General features: G+C 59.1%; 1 protein-coding gene across 2 annotated transcripts in view; it reads left to right on the forward strand.

Moving 5' to 3' along the window:
- The window catches only part of LOC140409377 (rhotekin-like), a 342,330-nt gene that overhangs the window by 199,236 nt on the left and 119,102 nt on the right, over positions 1-23,992 (forward strand). For both annotated transcript variants that reach the window (XM_072497827.1, XM_072497828.1), the window contains 2 exons: positions 13,550-13,681; positions 20,230-20,395. In XM_072497827.1, the coding sequence (XP_072353928.1) occupies positions 13,550-13,681; positions 20,230-20,395 (298 nt within the window). The remainder of the gene's footprint in view (positions 1-13,549; positions 13,682-20,229; positions 20,396-23,992) is intronic.

Genomic DNA, 23,992 nt, shown 5'->3' on the forward strand with positions numbered 1-23,992 from the left:
CGATAGAAGTCAGAGAGTGGTGGTGGATGGCAAATATTCAGCCTGGATCCCAGTTACCAGTGGTGTACCGCAGGGATCAGTTCTGGGTCCTCTGCTGTTTGTGATTTTCATTAATGACTTGGATGAGGGAGTTGAAGGGTGGGTCAGTAAATTTGCAGACGATACGAAGATTGGTGGAGTTGTGGATAGTAAGGAGGGCTGTTGTCGGCTGCAAAGAGACATAGATAGGATGCAGAGCTGGGCTGAGAAATGGCAGATGGAGTTTAACCCTGAAAAGTGTGAGGTTGTCCATTTTGGAAGGACAAATATGAATGCGGAATACAGGGTTAACGGTAGAGTTCTTGGCATTGTGGAGGAGCAGAGAGACCTTGGGGTCTATGTTCATACATCTTTGAAAGTCGCCACTCAAGTGGATAGAGCTGTGAAGAAGGCCTATGGTGTGCTCGCGTTCATTAACAGAGGGATTGAATTTAAGAGCCATGAGGTAATGATGCAGCTGTACAAAACCTTGGTAAGGCCACATTTGGAGTACTGTGTACAGTTCTGGTCGCCTCATTTTAGGAAGGATGTGGAAGCTCTGGAAAAGGTGCAAAGAAGATTTACCAGGATGTTGCCTGGAATGGAGAGTAGGTCTTGCGAGGAAAGGTTGAGGGTGCTAGGCCTTTTCTCATTAGAGCGGAGAAGGATGAGGGGCGACTTGATAGAGGTTTATAAGATGATCAGGGGAATAGATAGAGTAGACAGTCAGAGACTTTTTCCCCAGGTGGAACACACCATTACAAGGGGACATAAATTTAAGGTGAAAGGTGGAAGATATAGGAGGGATATCAGAGGTAGGTTCTTTACCCAGAGAGTAGTGGGGGCATGGAATGCACTGCCTGTGGAAGTAGTTGAGTCGGAAACATTAGGGACCTTCAAGCAGCTGTTGGATAGGTACATGGATGACGGGAAAATGATATAGTGTAGATTTATTTGTTCTTAAGGGCAGCACGGTAGCATTGTGGATAGCACAATTGCTTCACAGATCCATGGTCCCAGGTTCGATTCCAGCTTGGGTCATTGTCTGTGCGGAGTCTGCACGTCCTCCCCGTGTCTGCGTGGGTTTCCTCCGGGTGCTCCGGTTTCCTCCCACAGTCCAAAGATGTGCGGGTTAGGTGAATTGGCCAATGATAAATTGCCCTTGATGTCCAAATTGCCCTTGGTGGTGGGTGGAGGTGTTGAGTTTGGGTAGGGTGCTCTTTCCAAGAGCTGGTGCAGACTCAAGGGGCCGAATGGCCTCCTTCTGCACTGCAAATTCAATGATAATCTATGATTAATCTAGGACAAAGGTTCGGCACAACATCGTGGGCCGAAGGGCCTGTTCTGTGCTGTATTTTCTATGTTCTATGTTCTATGTTTAATTGACCCCTCTACCCTGGGGAAAAGCCTCTGACTATCCACTCTGTCTATGCCCCACATAATTTTGTATACCTCTATCAGGTCGCCCCTCAACCTCCTTCGTTCCAGTGAGAACAAACCGAGTTTATTCAATCGCTCCTCATAGCTTATGCCCTCCATACCAGGCAACATTCTGGTAAATCTCTTCTGCACCCTCTCTACAGCCTCCACATCCTTCTGGTAGTGTGGCGACCAGAATTGAACACTATACTCCAAGTGTGGCCTAACTAAGGTTCTGTACAGCTGCAACATGACTTGCCAATTCTTATACTCAATGCCCCGGCCAATGAAGGCAAGCATGCCGTATGCCTTCTTGATTACCTTCTCCACCTGTGTTGCCCCTTTCAATGACCTGTGGACCTGTACTCCTAGATCTCTCCGACTTTCAATACTCTTGAGGGTTCTACCATTCACTGTATATTCCCTACCTGCATTAGCCCTTCCAAAATGCATTACCTCACATTTGTCCGGATTAAACTCCATCTGCCATCTCTCCGCCCAAGTCTCCAGACAATCTAAATCCTGCTGTATCCTCAGACAGTCCTCATCGCTATCCGCAATTCCACTAACCTTTGTGTCGTCTGCAAACTTACTAATCAGACCGGTTACATTTTCCTCCAAATCATTTATATATACTACAAAGAGCAAAGGTCCCAACACTGATCACTGTGGAACACCACTGGTCACAGCCCTCCAATTAGAAAAGCATCCCTCCATTGCTACCCTCTGCCTTCTATGGCCTAGCCAGTTCTGTATCCACCTTACCAGTTCACCCCTGATCCCGTGTGACTTCACCTTTTGTATTAGTCTACCATGAGGAACCTTGTCAAAGGCCTTACTGAAGTCCATATAGACAACATCTACTGCCCTACCTGCATCAATCATCTTAGTGACCTCCTCGAAAAACACTATCAAGTTAGTGAGACACGACCTCCCCTTCACAAAACCGTGCTGCCTCTCACTAATACATCCATTTGCTTCCAAATGGGAGTAGATCCTGTCTCGAAGAATTCTCTCCAGTAATTTCCCTACCACTGACTAAGGCTCACCGGCCTGTAGTTCCCTGGATTATCCTTGCTACCCTTCTTAAACAGAGGAACAACATTGGCTATTCTCCAGTAATCTGGGACATCCCCTGAAGACAGCGAGGATCCAAAGATTTCTGTCAAGGCCTCAGCAATTTCCTCTCCAGCCTCCTTCAGTATTCTGGGGTAGATCCCATCAGGCCCTGGGGACTTATCTACGTTAATATTTTTTAAGACACCCAACACCTCGTCTTTTTGGATCACAATGTGACCCAGGCTATCTACACCCCCTTCCCCAGACTCAACATCTACCAATTCCTTCTCTTTGGTGAATAACCCACGCAGGTCCAGCTGTCTCTGCAGTTCATGGCGTCCCTCATAGTTCCGGCTGTCTCTGCAGTACAGGGTGCCCCTCGCTGGTGCGGCTGTCTCTGCAGTACAGTGTGCCCCACGCAGGTCCAGCTGTCTCTACTGTACAGGGCGTCCCTCGCAGTTCCAGCTGTCTCCGCAGTACAGGGCGTCCCTCTCAGTTCCAGCTGTCTCCGCAGTCCAGGGTGTCCCTCGCAGTTCCGGCTGTCTCCGCAGTACAGGGCGTCCCTCTCAGTTCCAGCTGTCTCTGCAGTACAGGGTGTCCCTCGCAGTTCCGGCTGTCTCTGCAGTCCAGGGTGTCCCTCGCAGTTCCGGCTGTCTCCGCAGTACAGGGTGTCCCTCGCAGTTCCGGCTGTCTCCGCAGTACTGGGCGTCCCTCGCAGGTCTGGCTGTCTCTGCAGTACAGGGCGTCCCTCTCAGTTCCCGCTGTCTCTGCAGTACAGGGTGTCCCTCGCAGTTCCGGCTGTCTCTGCAGTACAGGGTGTCCCTCGCAGTTCCGGCTGTCTCCGCAGTACAGGGTGTCCCTCGCAGTTCCGGCTGTCTCTGCAGTACAGGGTGTCCCTCGCAGTTCCGGCTGTCTCTGCAGTACAGGGTGTCCCTCACAGTTCCTGCTGTCTCTGCAGTACAGGGTGTCCCTCACAGTTCCTGCTGTCTCTGCAGTACAGGGTGTCCCTCGCAGTTCCGGCTGTCTCCGCAGTACAGGGTGTCCCTCGCAGGTCCGGCTGTCTCCGCAGTGCAGGGTGTCCCTCACAGTTCCGGCTGTCTCCGCAGTACAGGGTGTCCCTCGCAGTTCCGGCTGTCTCCGCAGTACAGGGTGTCCCTCGCAGGTCCGGCTGTCTCCGCAGTGCAGGGTGTCCCTCACAGTTCCGGCTGTCTCTGCAGTACAGGGTGTCGCTAACAGATCCTGCTAACTCCACAGTACTGGGTGCCCCATCGCAAGTCCGACAGCCTTCGCAGTACACGTTGTCCCTCTCATTCCGACTGTCTCCGCAGTACAGCGTGCCCCTCGCAGTTCCGTCTGTCTCCGCAGTACAGGGCGTCCCTCGCAGTTCCGTCTGTCTCTGCAGTACAGGGTTTCCCTCGCAGGTCCGGCTGTCTCTGCAGTACAGGGTGTCCCTCGCAGGTCCGGCTGTCTCTGCAGTACAGGGTGTCCCTCGCAGGTCCGGCTGTCTCCGCAGTACAGGGTTTTCCTCGCAGGTCTGGCTGTCTCCGCAGTACAGGGCGTCCCTCGCAGGTCTGGCTGTCTCCGCAGTACAGGGCGTCCCTCGCAGGTCTGGCTGTCTCCGCAGTACAGGGCGTCCCTCGCAGGTCTGGCTGTCTCCGCAGTACAGGGCGTCCCTCGCAGGTCCGACTGTCTCCGCAGTACAGGGTGTCCCTCGCAGGTCTGGCTGTCTCTGCAGTACAGTGTGTCCCTCGCAGTTCCGTCTGTCTCCGCAGTACAGGGTGTCCCTCGCAGGTCTGGCTGTCTCCGCAGTACAGGGCGTCCCTCGCAGTTCCAGCTGTCTCTGCAGTACAGGGTGTCCCTCGCAGGTCCGGCTGTCTCTGCAGTACAGGGTGTCCCTCTCATTCTGACTGTCTCTGCAGTACAGGGTGTCCCTCGCAGGTCCGGCTGTCTCTGCAGTACAGGGTGTCCCTCTCATTCTGACTGTCTCTGCAGTACAGGGCGTCCCTCGCAGGTCTGGCTGTCTCTGCAGTACAGGGTGTCCCTCGCTGGTCCGGCTGTCTCCGCAGTACAGGGTGTCCATCGCAGGTCCGGCTGCCTCGGCAGTACAGGGTGTCCCTCGCAGGTCCGGCTGTCTCCGCAGAACAGTGTGTCCCTCGCAGGTCCGGTTGCCTTGGCAGTACAGGGTTTCCCTCGCAGGTCCAGCTGTCTCCGCAGAACAGTGTGTCCCTCGCAGGTCCGGCGGTCTCTGCAGTACAGGGTGTTCCTCACAGTTCCTGCTGTCTCTGCAATACAGGGTGTCCCTCACAGTTCCTGCTGTCTCTGCAGTACAGGGTGTCGCTCGCAGTTCCTGCTGTCTCTGCTGTGCAGGGTGTCCCTCGCATTTCCTGCTGTCTCTGCTGTACAGGGTGTCCCTCGCAGTTCCGGCTGTCTCTGCAGGACAGGGTGTCCCTCACAGAACCTGCTAACTCCACAGTACTGGGTGCCCCATCGCAAGTCCGACTACCTTCGCAGTACACGTTGTCCCTCTCATTCCGACTGTCTCCGCAGTACAGGGTGTCCCTCCCAGGTCTGGCTGTCTCCGCAGTACAGGGCGTCCCTCGCAGTTCCTGCTGTCTCCGCAGTACAGGGTGTCCCTCGCAGTTCCGGCTGTCTCTGCAGTACAGGGTGCCACTCGCTGGTCCGGCTGTCTCAGAACAGGGTGTCCCTCGCAGTCCCGGCTGTCTCCGCAGTACAGACCGTCCCTCGCAGTTCCTGCTGTCTCCGCAGTACAGGGTGTCCCTCGCAGGTCAGGCTATCTCCGCAGTAGAGGGTGTCCCTCGCAGGTCTGGCTGTCTCTGCAGTAGAGGGTGTCCCTCGCAGGTCTGGCTGTCTCTGCAGTACAGGGTGTCCCTCGCAGATCCGGCTGTCTCTGCAGTACAGGGTGTCCCTCGCAGGTCTGGCTATCTCTGCTCTACAGGGTGTCCCTCGCAGGTCTGGCTATCTCTGCTCTACAGGGTGTCCCTCGCAGGTCCGGCTGTCTCCGCAGTACAGGGTGTCCCTCGCAGGTCCGGCTGCCTCGGCAGTACAGGGTGTCCCTCACAGGTCCGGCTGTCTCCGCAGTACAGGGCGTCCCTCACAGGTCCGGCTGTCACCGCAATTCAGGGTGTCCCTCGCAGGTCTGGCTGTCTCTGCAGTACAGGGTGTCCCTCGCAGGTCCGGCTGTCTCCGCAATTCAGGGTGTCCCTCGCAGGTCCGGCTGTCTCCGCAATTCAGGGTATCCCTCACAGTTCCTGCTGTCTCTGCTGTGCAGGGTGTCCCTCGCAGTTCCTGCTGTCTCTGCTGTACAGGGTGTCCCTCGCAGTTCCTGCTGTCTCTGCAGTACAGGGTGTCCCTCGGAGGTCCGGCTGTATCTGCAGTACAGGGTGTCCCTCGCAGGTCTGGCTGTCTCTGCAGTACAGGGTGCCACTCGCTGGTCCGGCTGTCTCAGAACAGGGTGTCCCTCGCAGTCCCGGCTGTCTCCGCAGTACAGACCGTCCCTCGCAGTTCCTGCTGTCTCCGCAGTACAGGGTGTCCCTCGCAGGTCAGGCTATCTCCGCAGTAGAGGGTGTCCCTCGCAGGTCTGGCTGTCTCTGCAGTAGAGGGTGTCCCTCGCAGGTCTGGCTGTCTCTGCAGTACAGGGTGTCCCTCGCAGATCCGGCTGTCTCTGCAGTACAGGGTGTCCCTCGCAGGTCTGGCTATCTCTGCTCTACAGGGTGTCCCTCGCAGGTCTGGCTGTCTCCGCAGTACAGGGTGTCCCTCGCAGGTCTGGCTATCTCTGCTCTACAGGGTGTCCCTCGCAGGTCTGGCTGTCTCCGCAGTACAGGGTGTCCCTCGCAGGTCCGGCTGTCTCCGCAGTACAGGGCGTCCCTCACAGGTCCGGCTGCCTCGGCAGTACAGGGCGTCCCTCACAGGTCCGGCTGCCTCGGCAGTACAGGGTGTCCCTCGCAGATCCGGCTGTCTCTGCAGTACAGGGTGTCCCTCACAGGTCCGGCTGCCTCGGCAGTACAGGGTGTCCCTCACAGGTCCGGCTGTCACCGCAATTCAGGGTGTCCCTCGCAGGTCTGGCTGTCTCTGCAGTACAGGGTGTCCCTCGCAGGTCCGGCTGTATCTGCAGTACAGGGTGTCCCTCGCAGGTCCGGCTGTCTCCGCAATTCAGGGTATCCCTCACAGGTCCGGCTGTCTCTGCAGTACAGGGTGTCCCTCGCAGGTCCGGCTGTCTCCGCAATTCAGGGTATCCCTCACAGGTCCGGCTGTCTCCGCAATTCAGGGTGTCCCTCGCAGGTCCGGCTGTCTCTGCAGTACAGGGTGTCTCTCGCAGTTCCTGCTGTCTCTGCTGTGCAGGGTGTCTCTCGCAGTTCCTGCTGTCTCTGCAGTACAGGGTGTCCCTCGGAGGTCCGGCTGTATCTGCAGTACAGGGTGTCCCTCGCAGGTCCGGCTGTCTCCGCAATTCAGGGTGTCCCTCGCAGGTCTGGCTGTCTCTGCAGTACAGGGTGTCCCTCGCAGGTCCGGCTGTCTCTGCAGTACAGGGTGTCCCTCGCAGGTCCGGCTGTCTCCGCAATTCAGGGTATCCCTCACAGTTCCTGCTGTCTCTGCTGTGCAGGGTGTCCCTCGCAGTTCCTGCTGTCTCTGCTGTACAGGGTGTCCCTCGCAGTTCCTGCTGTCTCTGCAGTACAGGGTGTCCCTCGCAGGTCCGGCTGTCTCCGCAATTCAGGGTATCCCTCACAGTTCCTGCTGTCTCTGCTGTGCAGGGTGTCCCTCGCAGTTCCTGCTGTCTCTGCAGTACAGGGTGTCCCTCGCAGGTCTGGCTGTCTCTGCAGTACAGGGTGTCCCTCGCAGGTCCGGCTATCTCTGCAGTACAGGGTGTCCCTCGCAGGTCCGGCTGTCTCCGCAATTCAGGGTATCCCTCACAGTTCCTGCTGTCTCTGCTGTGCAGGGTGTCCCTCGCAGTTCCTGCTGTCTCTGCTGTACAGGGTGTCCCTCGCAGTTCCGGCTGTCTCTGCAGGACAGGGTGTCCCTCACAGAACCTGCTAACTCCACAGTACTGGGTGCCCCATCGCAAGTCCGACTACCTTCGCAGTACACGTTGTCCCTCTCATTCCGACTGTCTCCGCAGTACAGGGTGTCCCTCCCAGGTCTGGCTGTCTCCGCAGTACAGGGCGTCCCTCGCAGTCCCGGCTGTCTCCGCAGTACAGAGCGTCCCTCGCAGTTCCTGCTGTCTCCGCAGTACAGGGTTTCCCTCGCAGGTCCGGCTGTCTCCGCAGTACAGAGCGTCCCTCGCAGTTCCTGCTGTCTCCGCTGTACAGGGTGTCCCTCGCAGGTTCGGCTATCTCCGCAGTAGAGGGTGTCCCTCGCAGGTCTGGCTGTCTCTGCAGTAGAGGGTGTCCCTCGCAGGTCTGGCTGTCTCTGCAGTACAGGGTGTCCCTCGCAGGTCCGGCTGTCTCTGCAGTACAGGGTGTCCCTCGCAGGTCTGGCTATCTCTGCAGTACATGGTTTCCCTCGCAGGTCCGGCTGTCTCCGCAGTACAGGGTGTCCCTCGCAGGTCCGGCTGGCTCCGCAGTACAGGGCATCCCTCACAGGTCAGGCTGTCTCTGCAGTACAGGGCGTCCCTCACAGGTCCGGCTGCCTCGGCAGTACAGGGTGTCCCTCGCAGGTCTGGCTGTCTCTGCAGTACAGGGTGTCCCTCGCAGGTCCGGCTGCCTCTGCAGTACAGGGTGTCTCTCACAGGTCCGGCTGTCTCTGCAGTACAGGGTGTCCCTCGCAGTTCCTGCTGTCTCTGCAGTACAGGGTTTCCCTCGCAGTTCCGGCTGTCTCTGCAGTACAGGGTGTCCCTTGCATTTCCAGCTGTCTCCGCAGTACAGGATGTCCCTCGCAGCTCCAGCTGTCTCTGCAGTACAGGGTGTCCCTCACAGTTCCTGCTGTCTCCGCAGGACAGGGCGTCCCTCCCAGGTCCGGCTGTCTCCGCAGTACAGGGTGTCCCTCGCAGTTCCGTCTGTCTCTGCAGTACAGGGTGTCCCTCGCAGTTCCGGCTATCTCCGCAGTAGAGGGTGTCCCTCGCAGGTCCGGCTGTCTCTGCAGTACAGGGCGTCCCTCGCAGTTCCGGCTGTCTCTGCAGTACAGGGTGCCACTCGCTGGTCCGGCTATCGCAGAACAGGGTGTCCCTCGCAGTCCCGGCTGTCTCCGCAGTACAGAGCGTCCCTCGCAGTTCCTGCTGTCTCCGCAGTACAGGGTGTCCCTCGCAGGTCCGGCTATCTCCGCAGTACAGGGTGTCCCTCGCAGGTCCGGCTGTCTCTGCAGTACAGGGCGTCCCTCGCAGGTCTGGCTGTCTCTGCAGTATAGGGTGTCCCTCGCAGGTCTGGCTGTCTCTGCAGTACAGGGTGTCCCTCGCAGGTCCGGCTGTCTCTGCAGTACAGGGTGTCCCTCGCAGGTCTGGCTATCTCTGCAGTACATGGTTTCCCTCGCAGGTCCGGCTGTCTCCGCAGTACAGGGTCTCTCTCGCAGGTCTGGCTGTCTCCGCAGTACAGGGCGTCCCTCACAGGTCCGGCTGCCTCGGCAGTATAGGGTGTCCCTCGCAGGTCCGGCTGTCTCTGCACTGCAGGGTCTCCCTCGAAGGTCTGGCTGTCTCTGCAATTCAAATTGTCCCTCGCAGGTCTGGCTGTCTCTGCAGTACAGGGTGTCCCTCGCAGGTCCGGCTGTATCTGCAGTACAGGGTGTCCCTCGCAGGTCCGGCTGTATCTGCAGTACAGGGTGTCCCTCGCAGGTCCGGCTGTATCTGCAGTACAGGGTGTCCCTCGCAGGTCCGGCTGTCTCCGCAATTCAAATTGTCCCTCGCAGGTCTGGCTGTCTCTGCAGTACAGGGTGTCCCTCGCAGGTCCGGCTGTCTCCGCAATTCAGGGTGTCCCTCACAGTTCCTGCTGTCTCTGCAGTACAGGGTGTCCCTCGCAGGTCCGGCTGCCTCTGCAGTACAGGGTGTCCCTCGCAGGTCCGGCTGCCTCTGCAGTACAGGGTGTCTCTCACAGGTCCGGCTGTCTCTGCAGTACAGGGTGTCCCTCGCAGTTCCTGCTGTCTCTGCAGTACAGGGTTTCCCTCGCAGTTCCGGCTGTCTCTGCAGTACAGGGTGTCACTCGCTGGTCCGGCTGTCTCAGAACAGGGTGTCCCTTGCAGTTCCAGCTGTCTCCGCAGTACAGGATGTCCCTCGCAGCTCCATCTGTCTCTGCAGTACAGGGTGTCCCTCACAGTTCCTGCTGTCTCCGCAGGACAGGGCGTCCCTCCCAGGTCCGGCTGTCTCCGCAGTACAGGGTGTCCCTCGCAGTTCCGTCTGTCTCTGCAGTACAGGGTGTCCCTCGCAGTTCCGGCTATCTCCGCAGTAGAGGGTGTCCCTCGCAGGTCCGGCTGTCTCTGCAGTACAGGGCGTCCCTCGCAGGTCCGGCTGTCTCTGCAGTACAGGGTGTCCCTCGCAGTTCCGGCTATCTCCGCAGTAGAGGGTGTCCCTCGCAGGTCCGGCTGTCTCTGCAGTACAGGGCGTCCCTCACAGGTCCGGCTGCCTCGGCAGTACAGGGCGTCCCTCACAGGTCCGGCGGTCTCCGCAGTACAGGGTGTCCCTCGCAGGTCCGGCTGCCTTGGCAGTACAGGGCGTCCCTCACAGGTCCGGCTGTCTCCGCAGTACAGGGTTTCCCTCGCAGGTCCGGCTGTCTCTACTGTACAGGGTGCACCTTGCTGGTCCGGCTGTCTCCGCAGTACAGGGCGTCCCTCACAGTTCCTGCTGTCTTCGCAGTACAGGGTGTCCCTCGCAGGTCCTGCTGTATCCGCAGTACAGGGCGTCCCTCGCAGGTCCGGCTGTCTCCGCAGTACAGGGTGTCCCTCACAGTTCCTGCTGTCTCTGCAGTACAGGGTGTCGCTAACAGATCCTGCTACCTCCACAGTACTGGGTGCCCCATCGCAAGTCTGACTGCCTTCGCAGTACACGTTGTCCCTCTCATTCCGACTGTCTCCGCAGTACAGGGCGTCCCTCGCAGTTCCAGCTACCTCCCCAGTACAGGGATTCCCTCGCAGTTCCGGCTGTCTCTGCAGTACAGGGTGTCCCTCATAGTTCCTGCTGTCTCTGCAGTACAGGGTGTCCCTCGCAGTTCCTGCTGTCTCGACAGTACAGGGCGTCCCTCACAGGTCCGGCTGCCTCGGCAGTACAGGGTGTCCCTCGCAGGTCTGGCTGTCTCCGCAATTCAGGGTGTCCCTCGCAGGTCTGGCTGTCTCTGCAGTACAGGGTGTCCCTCACTGGTCCGGCTGTCTCCGCAATTCAGGGTGTCCCTCGCAGGTCCGGCTGTCTCTGCAGTACAGGGTGTCCCTCGCATGTCCGGCTGTCTCTGCAGTACAGGGCGTCCCTCGCAGGTCTGGCTGTCTCCGCAGTACAGGGTGTCCCTCGCAGGTCTGGCTATCTCTGCAGTACAGGGTGTCCCTCGCAGGTCCGGCTGTCTCCGCAGCCCAGGGTATCCCTCGCAGGTCTGGCTGTCTCTGCAGTACAGGATGTCCCTCGCAGTTCCGGATGTCTCTGCAGTACAGGGTGTCCCTCGCAGGTCTGGCTATCTCTGCAGTACAGGGTGTCCCTCGCAGGTCCGGCTGTCTCCGCAGTACAGGGTGTCCCTCGCTGGTCCGGCTGTCTCTGCAGTACAGGGTGTCCCTCGCAGTTCCGGCTGTCTCTGCAGTACAGGGTGTCACTCACAGGTCCGGCTGCCTCGGCAGTACAGGGCGTCCCTCGCAGGTCTAGCTGTCTCTGCAGTACAGGGTGTCCCTCGCAGGTCCGGCTGTCTCTGCAGTACAGGGTGTCCCTCGCAGGTCTGGCTGTCTCTGCAGTACAGGGTGTCCCTCGCAGGTCTGGCTGTCTCTGCAGTACAGGGTGTCCCTCGCAGGTCCGGCTGTCTCCGCAATTCAGGGTGTCCCTCGCAGGTCTGGCTGTCTCCGCAGTACAGGGTGTCCCTCGCAGGTCCGGCGGTCTCTGCAGTACAGGGTGTCCCTCGCAGGTCCGGCGGTCTCTGCAGTACAGGGTGTCCCTCGCAGGTCCGGCTGCCTCCGCAAATCAGGGTGTCCCTCGCAGGTCTGGCTGTCTCCGCAGTACAGGGTGTCCCTCGCAGGTCCGGCGGTCTCTGCTCTACAGGGTGTCCATCGCAGGTCCGGCTGTCTCCGCAATTCAGGTTGTCCCGCGCAGGTCCGGCTGTCTCTGCTGTACAGGGTGTCCCTCGCAGGTCCGGCTATCTCCGCAGTACAGGGTGTCCCTCGCAATTCCGGCTGTCTCTGGAGTACAGGGTGTCGCTCACAGATCCTGCTACCTCCACAGTACTGGGTGCCCCATCGCAAGTCCGACTGCCTTCGCAGTACACGTTGTCCCTCTCATTCCGGCTGCCTCGGCAGTACAGGGCGTCCCTCGCAGGTCTAGCTGTCTCTGCAGTACAGGGTGTCCCTTGCAGGTCTGGCTGTCTCTGCAGTACAGGGTGTCCCTCGCAGGTCTGGCTGTCTCTGCAGTACAGGGTGTCCCTCGCAGGTCTGGCTGTCTCTGCAGTACAGGGTGTCCCTCGCAGGTCTGGCTGTCTCTGCAGTACAGGGTGTCCCTCGCAGGTCCGGCTGTCTCCGCAATTCAGGGTGTCCCTCGCAGGTCTGGCTGTCTCCGCAGTACAGGGTGTCCCTCGCAGGTCCGGCGGTCTCTGCAGTACAGGGTGTCCCTCGCAGGTCTGGCTGTCTCTGCAGTACAGGGTGTCCCTCGCAGGTCCGGCTGCCTCCGCAAATCAGGGTGTCCCTCGCAGGTCTGGCTGTCTCCGCAGTACAGGGTGTCCCTCGCAGGTCCGGCGGTCTCTGCTCTACAGGGTGTCCCTCGCAGGTCCGGCTATCTCCGCAGTACAGGGTGTCCCTCGCAGGTCCGGCTGTCTCTGCAGTACAGGGTGTCGCTAACAGATCCTTCTACCTCCACAGTACTGGGTGCACTCTCGCAAGTCCGACTGCCTTCGCAGTACACGTTGTCCCTCTCATTCCGGCTGTCTCTGCAGTACAGGGCGTCCCTCGCAGTTCCGGCTGTCTCTGCAGAACAGTGTGCCCCTCGCTGGTCCGACTGTCTCTGCAGAACAGGGTGCCCCTCGCTGGTCCGACTGTCTTTGCAGAACAGGGTGCCCCTTGCTGGACCGGCCGTCTCTGCAGAACAGGGTGCCTCTTGCTGGACCGGCTGTCTCTGCAGAACAGGGTGCCCCTTGCTGGACCGGCTGTCTCTGGAGAACAGGGTGCCCCTCGCTGGATCGGCTGTCTCCGCAGTACAGGGTGTTCCTCGCTGGTCCTTCTGTCTCCGCAGTACAGGGTGCCCCTTGCTGGACCGGCTGTCTCTGCAGAACAGGATGCCCCTTGCTGGACTGGCTGTCTCTGCAGAACAGGGTGTTCCTCGCTGGTCCGGCTGTCTCCGCAGTACAGGGTGTTCCTCGCTGGTCCGGCTGTCTCCGCAGAACAGGGTGTCCCTGGCTGGTCATGCTGTCTCTGCAGTACAGGGTGCCCCTTGCTGGACCGGCTGTCTCTGCAGAACAGGGTGCCCCTTGCTGGACCGGCTGTCTCTGCAGAACAGGGTGTTCCTCGCTGGTCCGGCTGTCTCCGCAGTACAGGGTGTTCCTCGCTGGACCGGCTGTCTCCGCAGTACAGGGTGCCCCTTGCTGGACCGGCTGTCTCAGCAAAACACGGTGCCCCTCGCTGGACCATCTGTCTCTGCAGAACAGGGTGCCCCTTGCTGGACCGTCTGTCTCCGCAGTACAGGGTGTTCCTCGCTGGACCGGCTGTCTCCGCAGTACAGGGTGCCCCTTGCTGGACCGGCTGTCTCAGCAAAACACGGTGCCCCTCGCTGGACCATCTGTCTCTGCAGAACAGGGTGCTCCTTGCTGGTCCGGCTGTCTCCGCAGTACAGGGTGTTCCTTGCTGGTCCGGCTGTCTCCTGACCTTTCCAACACAATCTTGCCAGCATTCAGCATTGTCTCTAACACATTGACATGAAACAGGTTTTGTGTTTGCTGTGTTCCAGCAGAGAGTGGGTGAACGGCAAAGCTGGACTCGGATGTTCTGTGTGTTATTGGGGACAAATCTCTTCTGTTACTATTCTCCCGAGGAGGTCGAGGCCAAAGTGGACCCTGCCTTCACCATTGCCATCAATAAGGTATTTGGAATGGGATTTGTCCAGGGTTTTCCCACATTGTCGCTGTGGGGTCTATTTCTCAGCCGTCATTCATTCTACCTGAGCTGGAGAATTGAACAAGGGCTGTGATCACTGGGACCATCGTTCACCCCGACAGGTGGGGCATTCAGCAGTGGGAGGGGGGGGGATATTGAGCCGGGGGCATTTCACAGAATCACAGAATAATACAGTAGAAGAGGCCTTTCGGCCCATCTAGTCTGCACGAATGCGTGAAAGGCCCTGACCTGCCCACCTAATCCCATTGGCCAGCACTGACCTGCCCACCTAATCCCATTGGCCAGCACTGACCTGCCCACCTAATCCCATTGGCCAGCACTGACCTGCCCACCTAATCCCATTGGCCAGCACTTGGCCCAGCCTGGAATGTTCTGACGTGCCAGGAACTCACCCAGATACATTTTAAAGGATGTGAGGCGACCCGCCTCTCCCCCCCCTCCCAGGCCGTGCGTTCCAGACCCTCACCACCCTCTGGGTAAAAAGGTTTTTCCCCAAATCCCCCCCCCCTCAAAACCTCCCACCCCCCCACCTTGAACTTGTGTCCCCCTCGTAACTGACCCTTCTTTACGCAAAGAGTAGTGAGGCCGTGGAATGCCCTACCTGCTACAGTGGTGAACTCGCCAACATTGAGGGCATTTAAAAGTTTATTGGATAAACATATGGATGATAATGGCATAGTATAGGTTAGATGGCTTTTGTTTCGGTGCAACATCGTGGGCCGAAGGGCCTGTACAGCGCTGTATTGTTCTATGTTCTATGTTCAGGGGACCAGCTGCTCCCTCTCCACCCTGTCCATGCCCCTCAGAATCTTGTCCACCTCGATCAGGTCGTCCCTCAGTCTTCTCTGCTCCAGAGAAAACAACCCAAGTCCATCCAATCTCTCTTCATAACTGAAATGTTCCACCAGGCAACATCCTGGTGAATCTCCTCTGCACCCCCTCCAGTGCAATGGTGACCAGAATTACACACAGTGCTCCAGCTGTGGCCTCAATAAAGTTCTACACAACTCCAACAGGACCATGAGACATAGAAGCAGAATTAGGCCATTCGGCCCATCGAGTCTGCTCCGCCATTCACTCATGGCTGGTATTTTCTCATCCCCATTCTCCTGCCTTCTTCCCATAACCCCTGAACCCGTTGAGCAGTGGTGGGGGGGGGGTTGGGGATATTGGGCAGTGGGGGTGGGGGCGGGTTGGGGATATTGGGCAGTGGGGGGGGGGGTTGGGGTTATTGGGCATGGGGGTGTTGGGGATATTGGACATTGGGGGGGTTGGGGATATTGGGCAGTGGGGGGGGTGGGGATATTGGGCAGTGGGGGCGGTTGGGGATATTGGGCAGTGGGGGTGGTTGGGGATATTGGGCTGTGGGGGGGTGGGTTGGGGATATTGGGCAGTGGGCGGGTGGGTTGGGGATATTGGGCAGTGGGGGGGTGGGTTGCGGATATCGGGCAGTGGGGGAGTTGGGGATATCGGGCAGTGGGGGGGTTGGGGATATTGGGCAGTGGGGGGGGTTGGGGATATTGGGCAGTGGGGGGGGTTGGGGTTATTGGGCAGTGGGGGGGTTGGGGATATTGGGCAGTGGGTGGGGCGGGTTGGGGATATTGGGCTGTGGGGGGGTTGGGGATATTGGGCAGTGGGGGGGGCGGGTTGGGGATATTGGGCTGTGGGGGAGTTGGGGATATTGGGCAGTGGGGGGGTTGGGGATATTGGGCAGTGGGGGGGTTGGGGATATTGGGCAGTGGGGGGGGCGGGTTGGGGATATTGGGCAGTGGGGGGGTTTTGGGGATATTGCGCAGTGGGGGGGCGGGGGGATATTGGGCAGTGGGGGGGGCGGGTTGGGGATATTGGGCAGTGGGGGGGGCGGGTTGGAGATATTGGGCAGTGGGGGGGCGGGTTGGAGATATTGGGCAGTGGGGGGTGGCGGGTTGGGGATATTGCGCAGTGGGGGGGCGGGTTGGGGATATTGGACAGTGGGGGGGGGCGGGTTGGGGATATTGGGCAGTGGGGGGGCGGTTGGGGATATTGGACAGTGGGGGGGCGGGTTGGAGATATTGGGCAGTGGGGGGGCGGGTTGGAGATATTGGGCAGTGGGGGGGCGGGTTGGAGATATTGGGCAGTGGGGGGGCGGTTGGGGATATTGGGCAGTGGGGGGGCGGGTTGGGGATATTGGGCAGTGGGGGGGCGGGTTGGAGATATTGGGCAGTGGGGGGGGCGGGTTGGGGATATTGGGCAGTGGGGGGGGACGGTTGGGGATATTGGGCAGTGGGGGGGGGCGGGTTGGAGATATTGGGCAGTGGGGGGGCGGGTTGGGGATATTGGGCAGTGGGGGGGGTTGGGGAGAGTGGGCGGGGGGGTTGGGGATAGTGGGCGGGGGATTGGGGTTATTGGGCAGTGGGGGAGTTGGGGATATTGGGCAGTTGGGGATATTGGGCAGTGGGGGTGGTTGGGGATATTGGGCTGTGGGGGGGTGGGTTGGGGATATTGGGCAGTGGGGGGGTTGGGGATATTGGGCAGTTGGGGATATTGGGCAGTGGGGGTGGTTGGGGATATTGGGCTGTGGGTGGGTGGGTTGGGGATATTGGGCAGTGGGCGGGTGGGTTGGGGATATTGGGCAGTGGGGGGGGTGGGTTGGGGATATTGGGCAGTGGGGGGTGGGTTGGGGATATCGGGCAGTGGGGGAGTTGGGGATATCGGGCAGTGGGGGGGTTGGGGATATTGGGCAGTGGGGGGGGTTGGGGATATTGGGCAGTGGGGGGGGTTGGGGTTATTGGGCAGTGGGGGGGTTGGGGATATTGGGCAGTGGGGGGGGCGGGTTGGGGATATTGGGCTGTGGGGGGGTTGGGGATATTGGGCAGTGGGGGGGCGGGTTGGGGATATTGGGCTGTGGGGGGGTTGGGGATATTGGGCTGTGGGGGGGTTGGGGATATTGGGCAGTGGGGGGGTTGGGGATATTGGGCAGTGGGGGGGTTGGGGATATTGGGCAGTGGGGAGGGTTGGGGTTATTGGGCAGTGGGGGGGGTTGGAGTTATTGGGAAGTGGGGAGGGTTGGGGATATTAGGCAGCGGGGGGTTGGGGATATTGGGCAGTGGGGTGTTTTGGGGATATTGCGCAGTGGGGGGGCGGGGGGATATTGGGCAGTGGGGGGGGCGGGTTGGAGATATTGGGCAGTGGGGGGGGGCGGGTTGGGGAAATTGGGCAGTGGGGGGGCGGGTTGGAGATATTGGGCAGTGGGGGGGCGGGTTGGAGATATTGGGCAGTGGGGGGTCGGGTTGGGGATATTGGACAGTGGGGGGGGCGGGTTGGAGATATTGGGCAGTGGGGGTGGGTTGGGGATATTGGGCAGTGGGGGGGGGCGGTTGGGGATATTGGGCAGTGGGGGGGGCGGGTTGGAGATATTGGGCAGTGGGGGGGGGCGGGTTGGGGATATTGGGCAGTGGGGGGGGCGGTTGGGGATATTGGGCAGTGGGGGGGCGGGTTGGAGATATTGGGCAGTGGGGGGGGCGGGTTGGGGATATTGGGCAGTTGGGGGGGGGTTGGGGAGAGTGGGCGGGGGGGGGTTGGGGATAGTGGGCGGGGGGTTGGGGTTATTGGGCAGTGGGGGAGTTGGGGATATTGGGCAGTGGGGGGGTTGGGGATATTGGGCAGTGGGGGGGGGGGGGGGGGTTGGGGTTCCTGTAGACAAAGATGACTTAAAGATCAAAGCCAAAGGCTCAGCAATCTCCTCCCTAGCTTCCCAGAGAATCCTAGGATAAATCCCATCCGGCCCAGGTGACTTATCTATTTTCACACTTTCCAGAATTGCTAACACCTCCTCCTTATGAACCTCAAGCCCTTCTAGTCTAGTAGCCTGAATCTCAGTATTCTCCTCGACAACATTGTCTTTTTCCTGTGTGAATACTGACGAAAAATATTCATTTAGCACCTCTCCTATCTCCTTGGACTCCAAGCACAACTTCCCACTACTGTCCTTGACTGGTCCTACTCTTACCCTAGTCATTCGTTTATTCCTGACATATCTATAGAAAGCTTTAGGGTTATCCTTGATTCTACCTGCCAAAGACTTCTCATGTCCCCTCCTGGCTCTTCTTAGCTCTCTCTTTAGGTCCTTCCTAGCTAACTTGTAACTCTCGAGCGCCCCAACTGAACCTTCATGTCTCATCTTTACATAAGTTTCCTTCTTCCTCTTGACAAGTGTTTCGACTGCTTGAGTAAACCACGGTTCCCTCACTCGACCACTTCCTCCCTGCCTGACAGGTACATACTTATTAAGGATACGCAGTAGCTGTTCCTTGAACAAGCCCCAAATTTCCATTGTGCCCATCCCCTGCAGTTTTCCTCTCCATCTGATGCATCCTAAGTCTTGCCTCATCGCATCATAATTGCCTTTCCCCCAGATATAACTCTTGCCCTGCGGTATATACCTATCCCTTTCCATCACTAAAGTAAACTTAATCGAATTGTGGTCACTATCACCAAAGTGCTCACCTACCTCCAAATCTAACACCTGTCCTGGTTCATTACCCAGTACCAAATCCAATATGGCCTCGCCTCTTGTTGGCCTATCTACATACTGTGTCAGGAAACCCTCCTGCACACATTGGACAAAAACGGACCCATCTAAAGTACTCAAACTACAGTGTTTCCAGTCAATATTTGGAAAGTTAAAGCCCCCCTCACAACTACCCTGTTGCTTTCGCTCCTATCCAGAATCATCTTTGCATTCCTCTCCTCTACATCTTTGGAACTTTTCGGAGGCCTATAGAAAACCCCTAACAGGGTGACCTCTCCTTTCCTGTTTCTAACCTCAGCCCATACTACCTCAGTAGACGAGTCCTCATCAAACGTCCTTTCTGCCACCGTAATACTGTCCTTGACTAACAATGCCACCCCTCCCCCTCTTTTACCACCTTCCCTGAGCTTACTGAAATATCTAAATCCTGGCACCTGCAACAACCATTCCTGTCCCTGCTCTATCCATGTCTCCGAAATGGCCACAACATCGAAGTCCCAGGTACCAACCCATGCCGCAAGTTCACCCACCTTATTCCGGATGCTCCTGGCATTGAAGAAGACACACTTTAAACCACCTTCCTGCCTGCCGGTACACTCCTGCAACTTTGAAACCTTACTCATGACCTCATTACTCTCAACCTCCTGTATACTGGAGCTACAATTCAGGTTCCCAAGCCCTGCTAAACTAGTTTAAACCCTCCCGAAGAGCATTAGCAAATTTCCAAAGGTTTAGCAAAGGTGTGTGTCTCTGCGCTGGGGGATTGATCCCTGTCTCCCCATCCCGGCTCTCACAGCCCCTCAGGATGGAGGGTGAATGTCCTGCTGTGTGAGGTCCCTCAGGATGGAGGGTGAATGTCCTGCTGTGTGAGGTCCCTCAGGATGGAGGGTGAATGTCCTGCTGTGTGAGGTCCCTCAGGATGGAGGACGAGGTTGGAGTGGCGCTGGGCGCCCTCGCTGGGTTTCAGGACAGCCCTGTCCACCCTCCCTGCACTGATGAAGACCGTCAGAGCTGAGTGGGTGAAATAGGTCATGGCCTCCGCGTTGAAGATCTCCGTTTGCTTCTTGTGGCCGGAGGAGTGTCTGCAAATCCACTGAGGACAGCATGGCCGGAGAGATGGACTCCGACCTTCGACCCCGCCCGGTGACACTGACCCACCAGCCCATTCCTCGTCCATGCATAATTAATGAGCTTCCAAACTCAGATTTGGGTCCAGTTGCCACTGCACTGGGTAATTGTCCCCAAAAACTGAACATTCCAGCCTTCGCCTTGTCCGCAACAGCCACTTGTGATAAACCATTCTCTTTCCAACCACCTAAACATCGCCCCCCCCCACTTTTCACCCACTCTCATCCTTCTCTACCTTTCCCTCCCTCTTCCCCCTCTACCTCTCTTTCCCCTCCTTCCCCCAGCAGACTGTCAGCTCCCTGATTCTGACTGATGAAACCATTTTCCCGTGCCACACTCGGAGCCTCTTCCTCACATTGAGGGCTTTTCACATCCAAGATATCAGTTTTTACCTGCTGATCGAATTAGCACCTGACAAAGTTCGAATGAAAACTTATTGAGCTTAAACGTTAACTCTACTTGAGACGCCTGGACAGAGTGGACGTGGAGAGGATGTTTCCACTTGTAGGAAAAACTAGAACCAGAGGACACAATCTCAGACTAAAACTGACATGAGGAGGAATTTCTCCAGCCAGAGGGTGGTGAATCTGGGGAACTCTTTGCTGCAGAAGGCTGTGGAGGCCAAATCACTGAGTATCTTTAAGACAGAGATAGACAGGTTCCTGATTAATAAGGGGGTCAGGGGTTATGGGGAGAAGGCAGGAGAATGGAGATGAGAATATATCAGCCATGATTGAATGGTGGAGCAGACCCGATGGGCCGAGTGGCCTAATTCTGCTCCTATGTCGTATGGTCTTTCTCTCCAAAGCTGTTGCCTGATCTGCTCGACATTTCGAGTATTTGCTCGTTGTAGTTTGTATTTCCTTGTTTTACAGGAAACGCGAATCAGAGCGATGGAGAAGGATACGAGGACGAGGGGTAACAGTCTGACAATAACAAACCTGTGTGCGGGTGAGGAGGTGACACATACCCTGGTGGCAGAGTCTGTGGAGCAGATGTATCAGTGGATGGAGGCTTTCTGGCAGCACTTCTGTGACATGAGTGAGTTTTCAGATAAATGGTGAATATACAGTGAATGTTAGAACCCTCCAGAGTATTGACAGTTCCACAGGTCATTGAAAGGGGCAACACAGGTGGAGAAGGTAGTCAAGAAGGCATACGGCATGCTTGCCTTCATTGGCCGGGGCATTGAGTATAAGAATTGGCAAGTCATGTTGCAGCTGTATAGAACCTTAGTTAGGCCACACTTGGAGTATAGTGTTCAATTCTGGTTGCCACACTACCAGAAGGATGTGGAGGCTTTAGAGAGGGTGCAGAAGAGATTTACCAGAATGTTGCCTGGTATGGAGGGCATTAGCTATGAGGAGCGGTTGAATAAAATCGGTTTGTTCTCACTGGAACGATGGTGGTTGAGGGGAGACCTGATAAAGGTCTACAAAATTATGAGGGGCATAGACAGAGTGGATAGTCAGAGGCTTTTCCCCAGGGTAGAGGGGTCAATTACTAGGGGGCATAGGTTTAAGGTGAGAGGGGCAAGGTTTAGAGTAGATGTACGAGGCAAGTTTTTTACGCAGAGGGTAGTGGGTGCCTGGAACTCGCTACCGGAGGAGGTGGTGGAAGCAGGGACGATAGGGACATTTAAGGGGCATCTTGACAAATATATGAATAGGATGGGAATAGAGGGATACGGACCCAGGAAGTGTAGAAGATTGTAGTTTAGTCGGGCAGCGTGGTCGGCACGGGCTTGGAGGGCCAAAGGGCCTGTTCCTGTGCTGTACATTTCTTTGTTATTTGTTTGTTCTTTGGTGGAATTGCAGATAGCGAGAAGGACTGTCAGAGAATACAGCAAAATATAAATAGATTGGAGAGTTGGGCAGAGAAATGGCAGATGGAGTTCAATCCAGGTAAATGCAAGGTGATGCATTTTGGAAGATCTAATTCAAGAGCGGACTATACGGTCAATGGAAGAGTCCTGGGGAAAATTGATGTACAGAGAGATCTGGGAGTTCAGGTCCATTGTACCCTGAAGGTGGCAACGCAGGTCGATAGAGTGGTCAAGAAGGCATACAGCATGCTTGCCTTCATCGGACGGGGTATTGAGTACAAGAGTCGGCAGGTCATGTTACAGTTGTATAAGACTTTGGTTAGGCCACATTTGGAATACTGCGTACAGTTCTGGTCGCCACATTACCAGAAGGATGTGGATGCTTTAGAGAGGGTGCAGAGGAGGTTCACCAGGATGTTGCCTGGTATGGAGGTCGGTCCGCGGGGTCGGTCCGCGGGGTCGGTCCGCGGGGTCGGTCCGCGGGGTCGGGGGTCAGTCCGCGGGGTCGGTCCGCGGGGTCGGTCCGCGGGGTCGGTCCGCGGGGTCGGTCCGCGGGTTCGGTCCGCGGGGTCGGTCCGCGGGGTCGGTCCGCGGGGTCGGGGGTCAGTCCGCGTGGTCGGTCCGCGTGGTCGGTCCGCGGGGTCGGTCCGCGGGGTCGGTCCGCGGGGTCGGTCCGCGGGGTCGGGGGTCGGTCCGCGGGGTCGGTCCGCGGGGTCGGTCCGCGGGGTCGGTCCGCGGGGTCGGTCCGCGGGGTCGGTCCGCGGGGTCGGTCCGCGGGGTCGGTCCGCGGGGTCGGTCCGCGGGGTCGGGGGTCGGTCCGCGGGGTCGGTCCGCGGGGTCGGTCTGCGGGGTCGGTCCGCGGGGTCGGGGGTCGGTCCGCGGGGTCGGTCCGCGGGGTCGGTCCGCGGGGTCGGTCCGCGGGGTCGGTCCGCGGGGTCGGTCCGCGGGGTCGGTCCGCGGGGTCGGTCCGCGGGGTCGGTCCGCGGGGTCGGTCCGCGGGGTCGGTCCGCGGGGTCGGGGGTCGGTCCGCGGGGTCGGTCCGCGGGGTCGGTCCGCGGGGTCGGTCCGCGGGGTCGGTCCGCGGGGTCGGTCCGCGGGGTCGGTCCGCGGGGTCGGTCCGCGGGGTCGGGGGTCGGTCCGCGGGGTCGGTCCGCGGGGTCGGTCCGCGGGGTCGGTCCGCGGGGTCGGTCCGCGGGGTCGGTCCGCGGGGTCGGGGGTCGGTCCGCGGGGTCGGTCCGCGGGGTCGGTCCGCGGGGTCGGTCCGCGGGGTCGGGGGTCGGTCCGCGGGGTCGGTCCGCGGGGTCACTCCGCGGGGTCGGTCCGCGGGGTCGGTCCGCGGGGTCGGTCCGCGGGGTCGGTCCGCGGGGTCGGTCAGTCACCATGAAGCTTCCAAATTGTTGTAAAAACCCATCTGGTTGATGAATGGCAAATGGAAAGTAACCTGATTGATGACAATATGTAGACAGGACCAGGCCCACCCACACCCGGCTGTGCAGCCGGTATCGCAGTGACCAGCTCCACCCACACCCGGCTGTGCAGCCGGTACCGCAGTGACCAGGCCCACCCACACCCGGCTGTGCAGCCGGTACCGCAGTGACCAGCTCCACCCACACCCGGCTGTGCAGCCGGTATCGCAGTGACCAGCTCGATCCACACCCGGCGGTGCAGCCGGTATCGCAGTGACCAGGCCCACCCACACCCGGCTGTGCAGCCGGTATCGCAGTGACCAGCTCCATCCACACCCGGCTGTGCAGCCGGTACCACAGTGACCAGCTCCACCCACACCCGGCGGTGCAGCCGGTACCACAGTGACCAGCTCCATCCACACCCGGCTGTGCAGCCGGTACCACAGTGACCAGCTCCACCCACACCCGGCTGTGCAGCCGGTACCACAGTGACCAGCTCCACCCACACCCGGCGGTGCAGCCGGTATCGCAGTGACCAGCTCCACCCACACCCGGCTGTGCAGCCGGTACCACAGTGACCAGCTCCACCCACACCCGGCTGTGCAGCCGGTACCACAGTGACCAGCTCCATCCACACCCGGCTGTGCAGCCGGTATCGCAGTGACCAGCTCCATCCACACCCGGCTGTGCAGCCGGTATCGCAGTGACCAGCTCCATCCACACCCGGCTGTGCAGCCGGTACCACAGTGACCAGCTCCACCCACACCCGGCTGTGCAGCCGGTACCACAGTGACCAGCTCCACCCACACCCGGCTGTGCAGCCGGTACCACAGTGACCAGCTCCATCCACACCCGGCTGTGCAGCCGGTATCGCAGTGACCAGCTCCACCCACACCCGGCTGTGCAGCCGGTATCACAGTGACCAGCTCCATCCACACCCGGCTGTGCAGCCGGTATCGCAGTGACCAGCTCCACCCACACCCGGCTGTGCAGCCGGTATCGCAGTGACCAGCTCCACCCACACCCGGCTGTGCAGCCGGTACCACAGTGACCAGCTCCACCCACACCCGGCTGTGCAGCCGGTACCACAGTGACCAGCTCCATCCACACCCGGCTGTGCAGCCGGTATCGCAGTGACCAGCTCCACCCACACCCGGCGGTGCAGCCGGTACCACAGTGACCAGCTCCACCCACACCCGGCTGTGCAGCCGGTATCGCAGTGACCAGCTCGATCCACACCCGGCTGTGCAGCCGGTATCGCAGTGACCAGCTCCACCCACACCCGGCGGTGCAGCCGGTATCGCAGTGACCAGCTCCACCCACACCCGGCTGTGCAGCCGGTATCGCAGTGACCAGGCCCACCCACACCCGGCTGTGCAGCCGGTATCGCAGTGACCAGCTCCATTT

This window comes from Scyliorhinus torazame, chromosome 3 (genome assembly GCF_047496885.1).
Source record: "Scyliorhinus torazame isolate Kashiwa2021f chromosome 3, sScyTor2.1, whole genome shotgun sequence".
NCBI classification, from domain to species: Eukaryota; Metazoa; Chordata; class Chondrichthyes; order Carcharhiniformes; family Scyliorhinidae; genus Scyliorhinus; species Scyliorhinus torazame.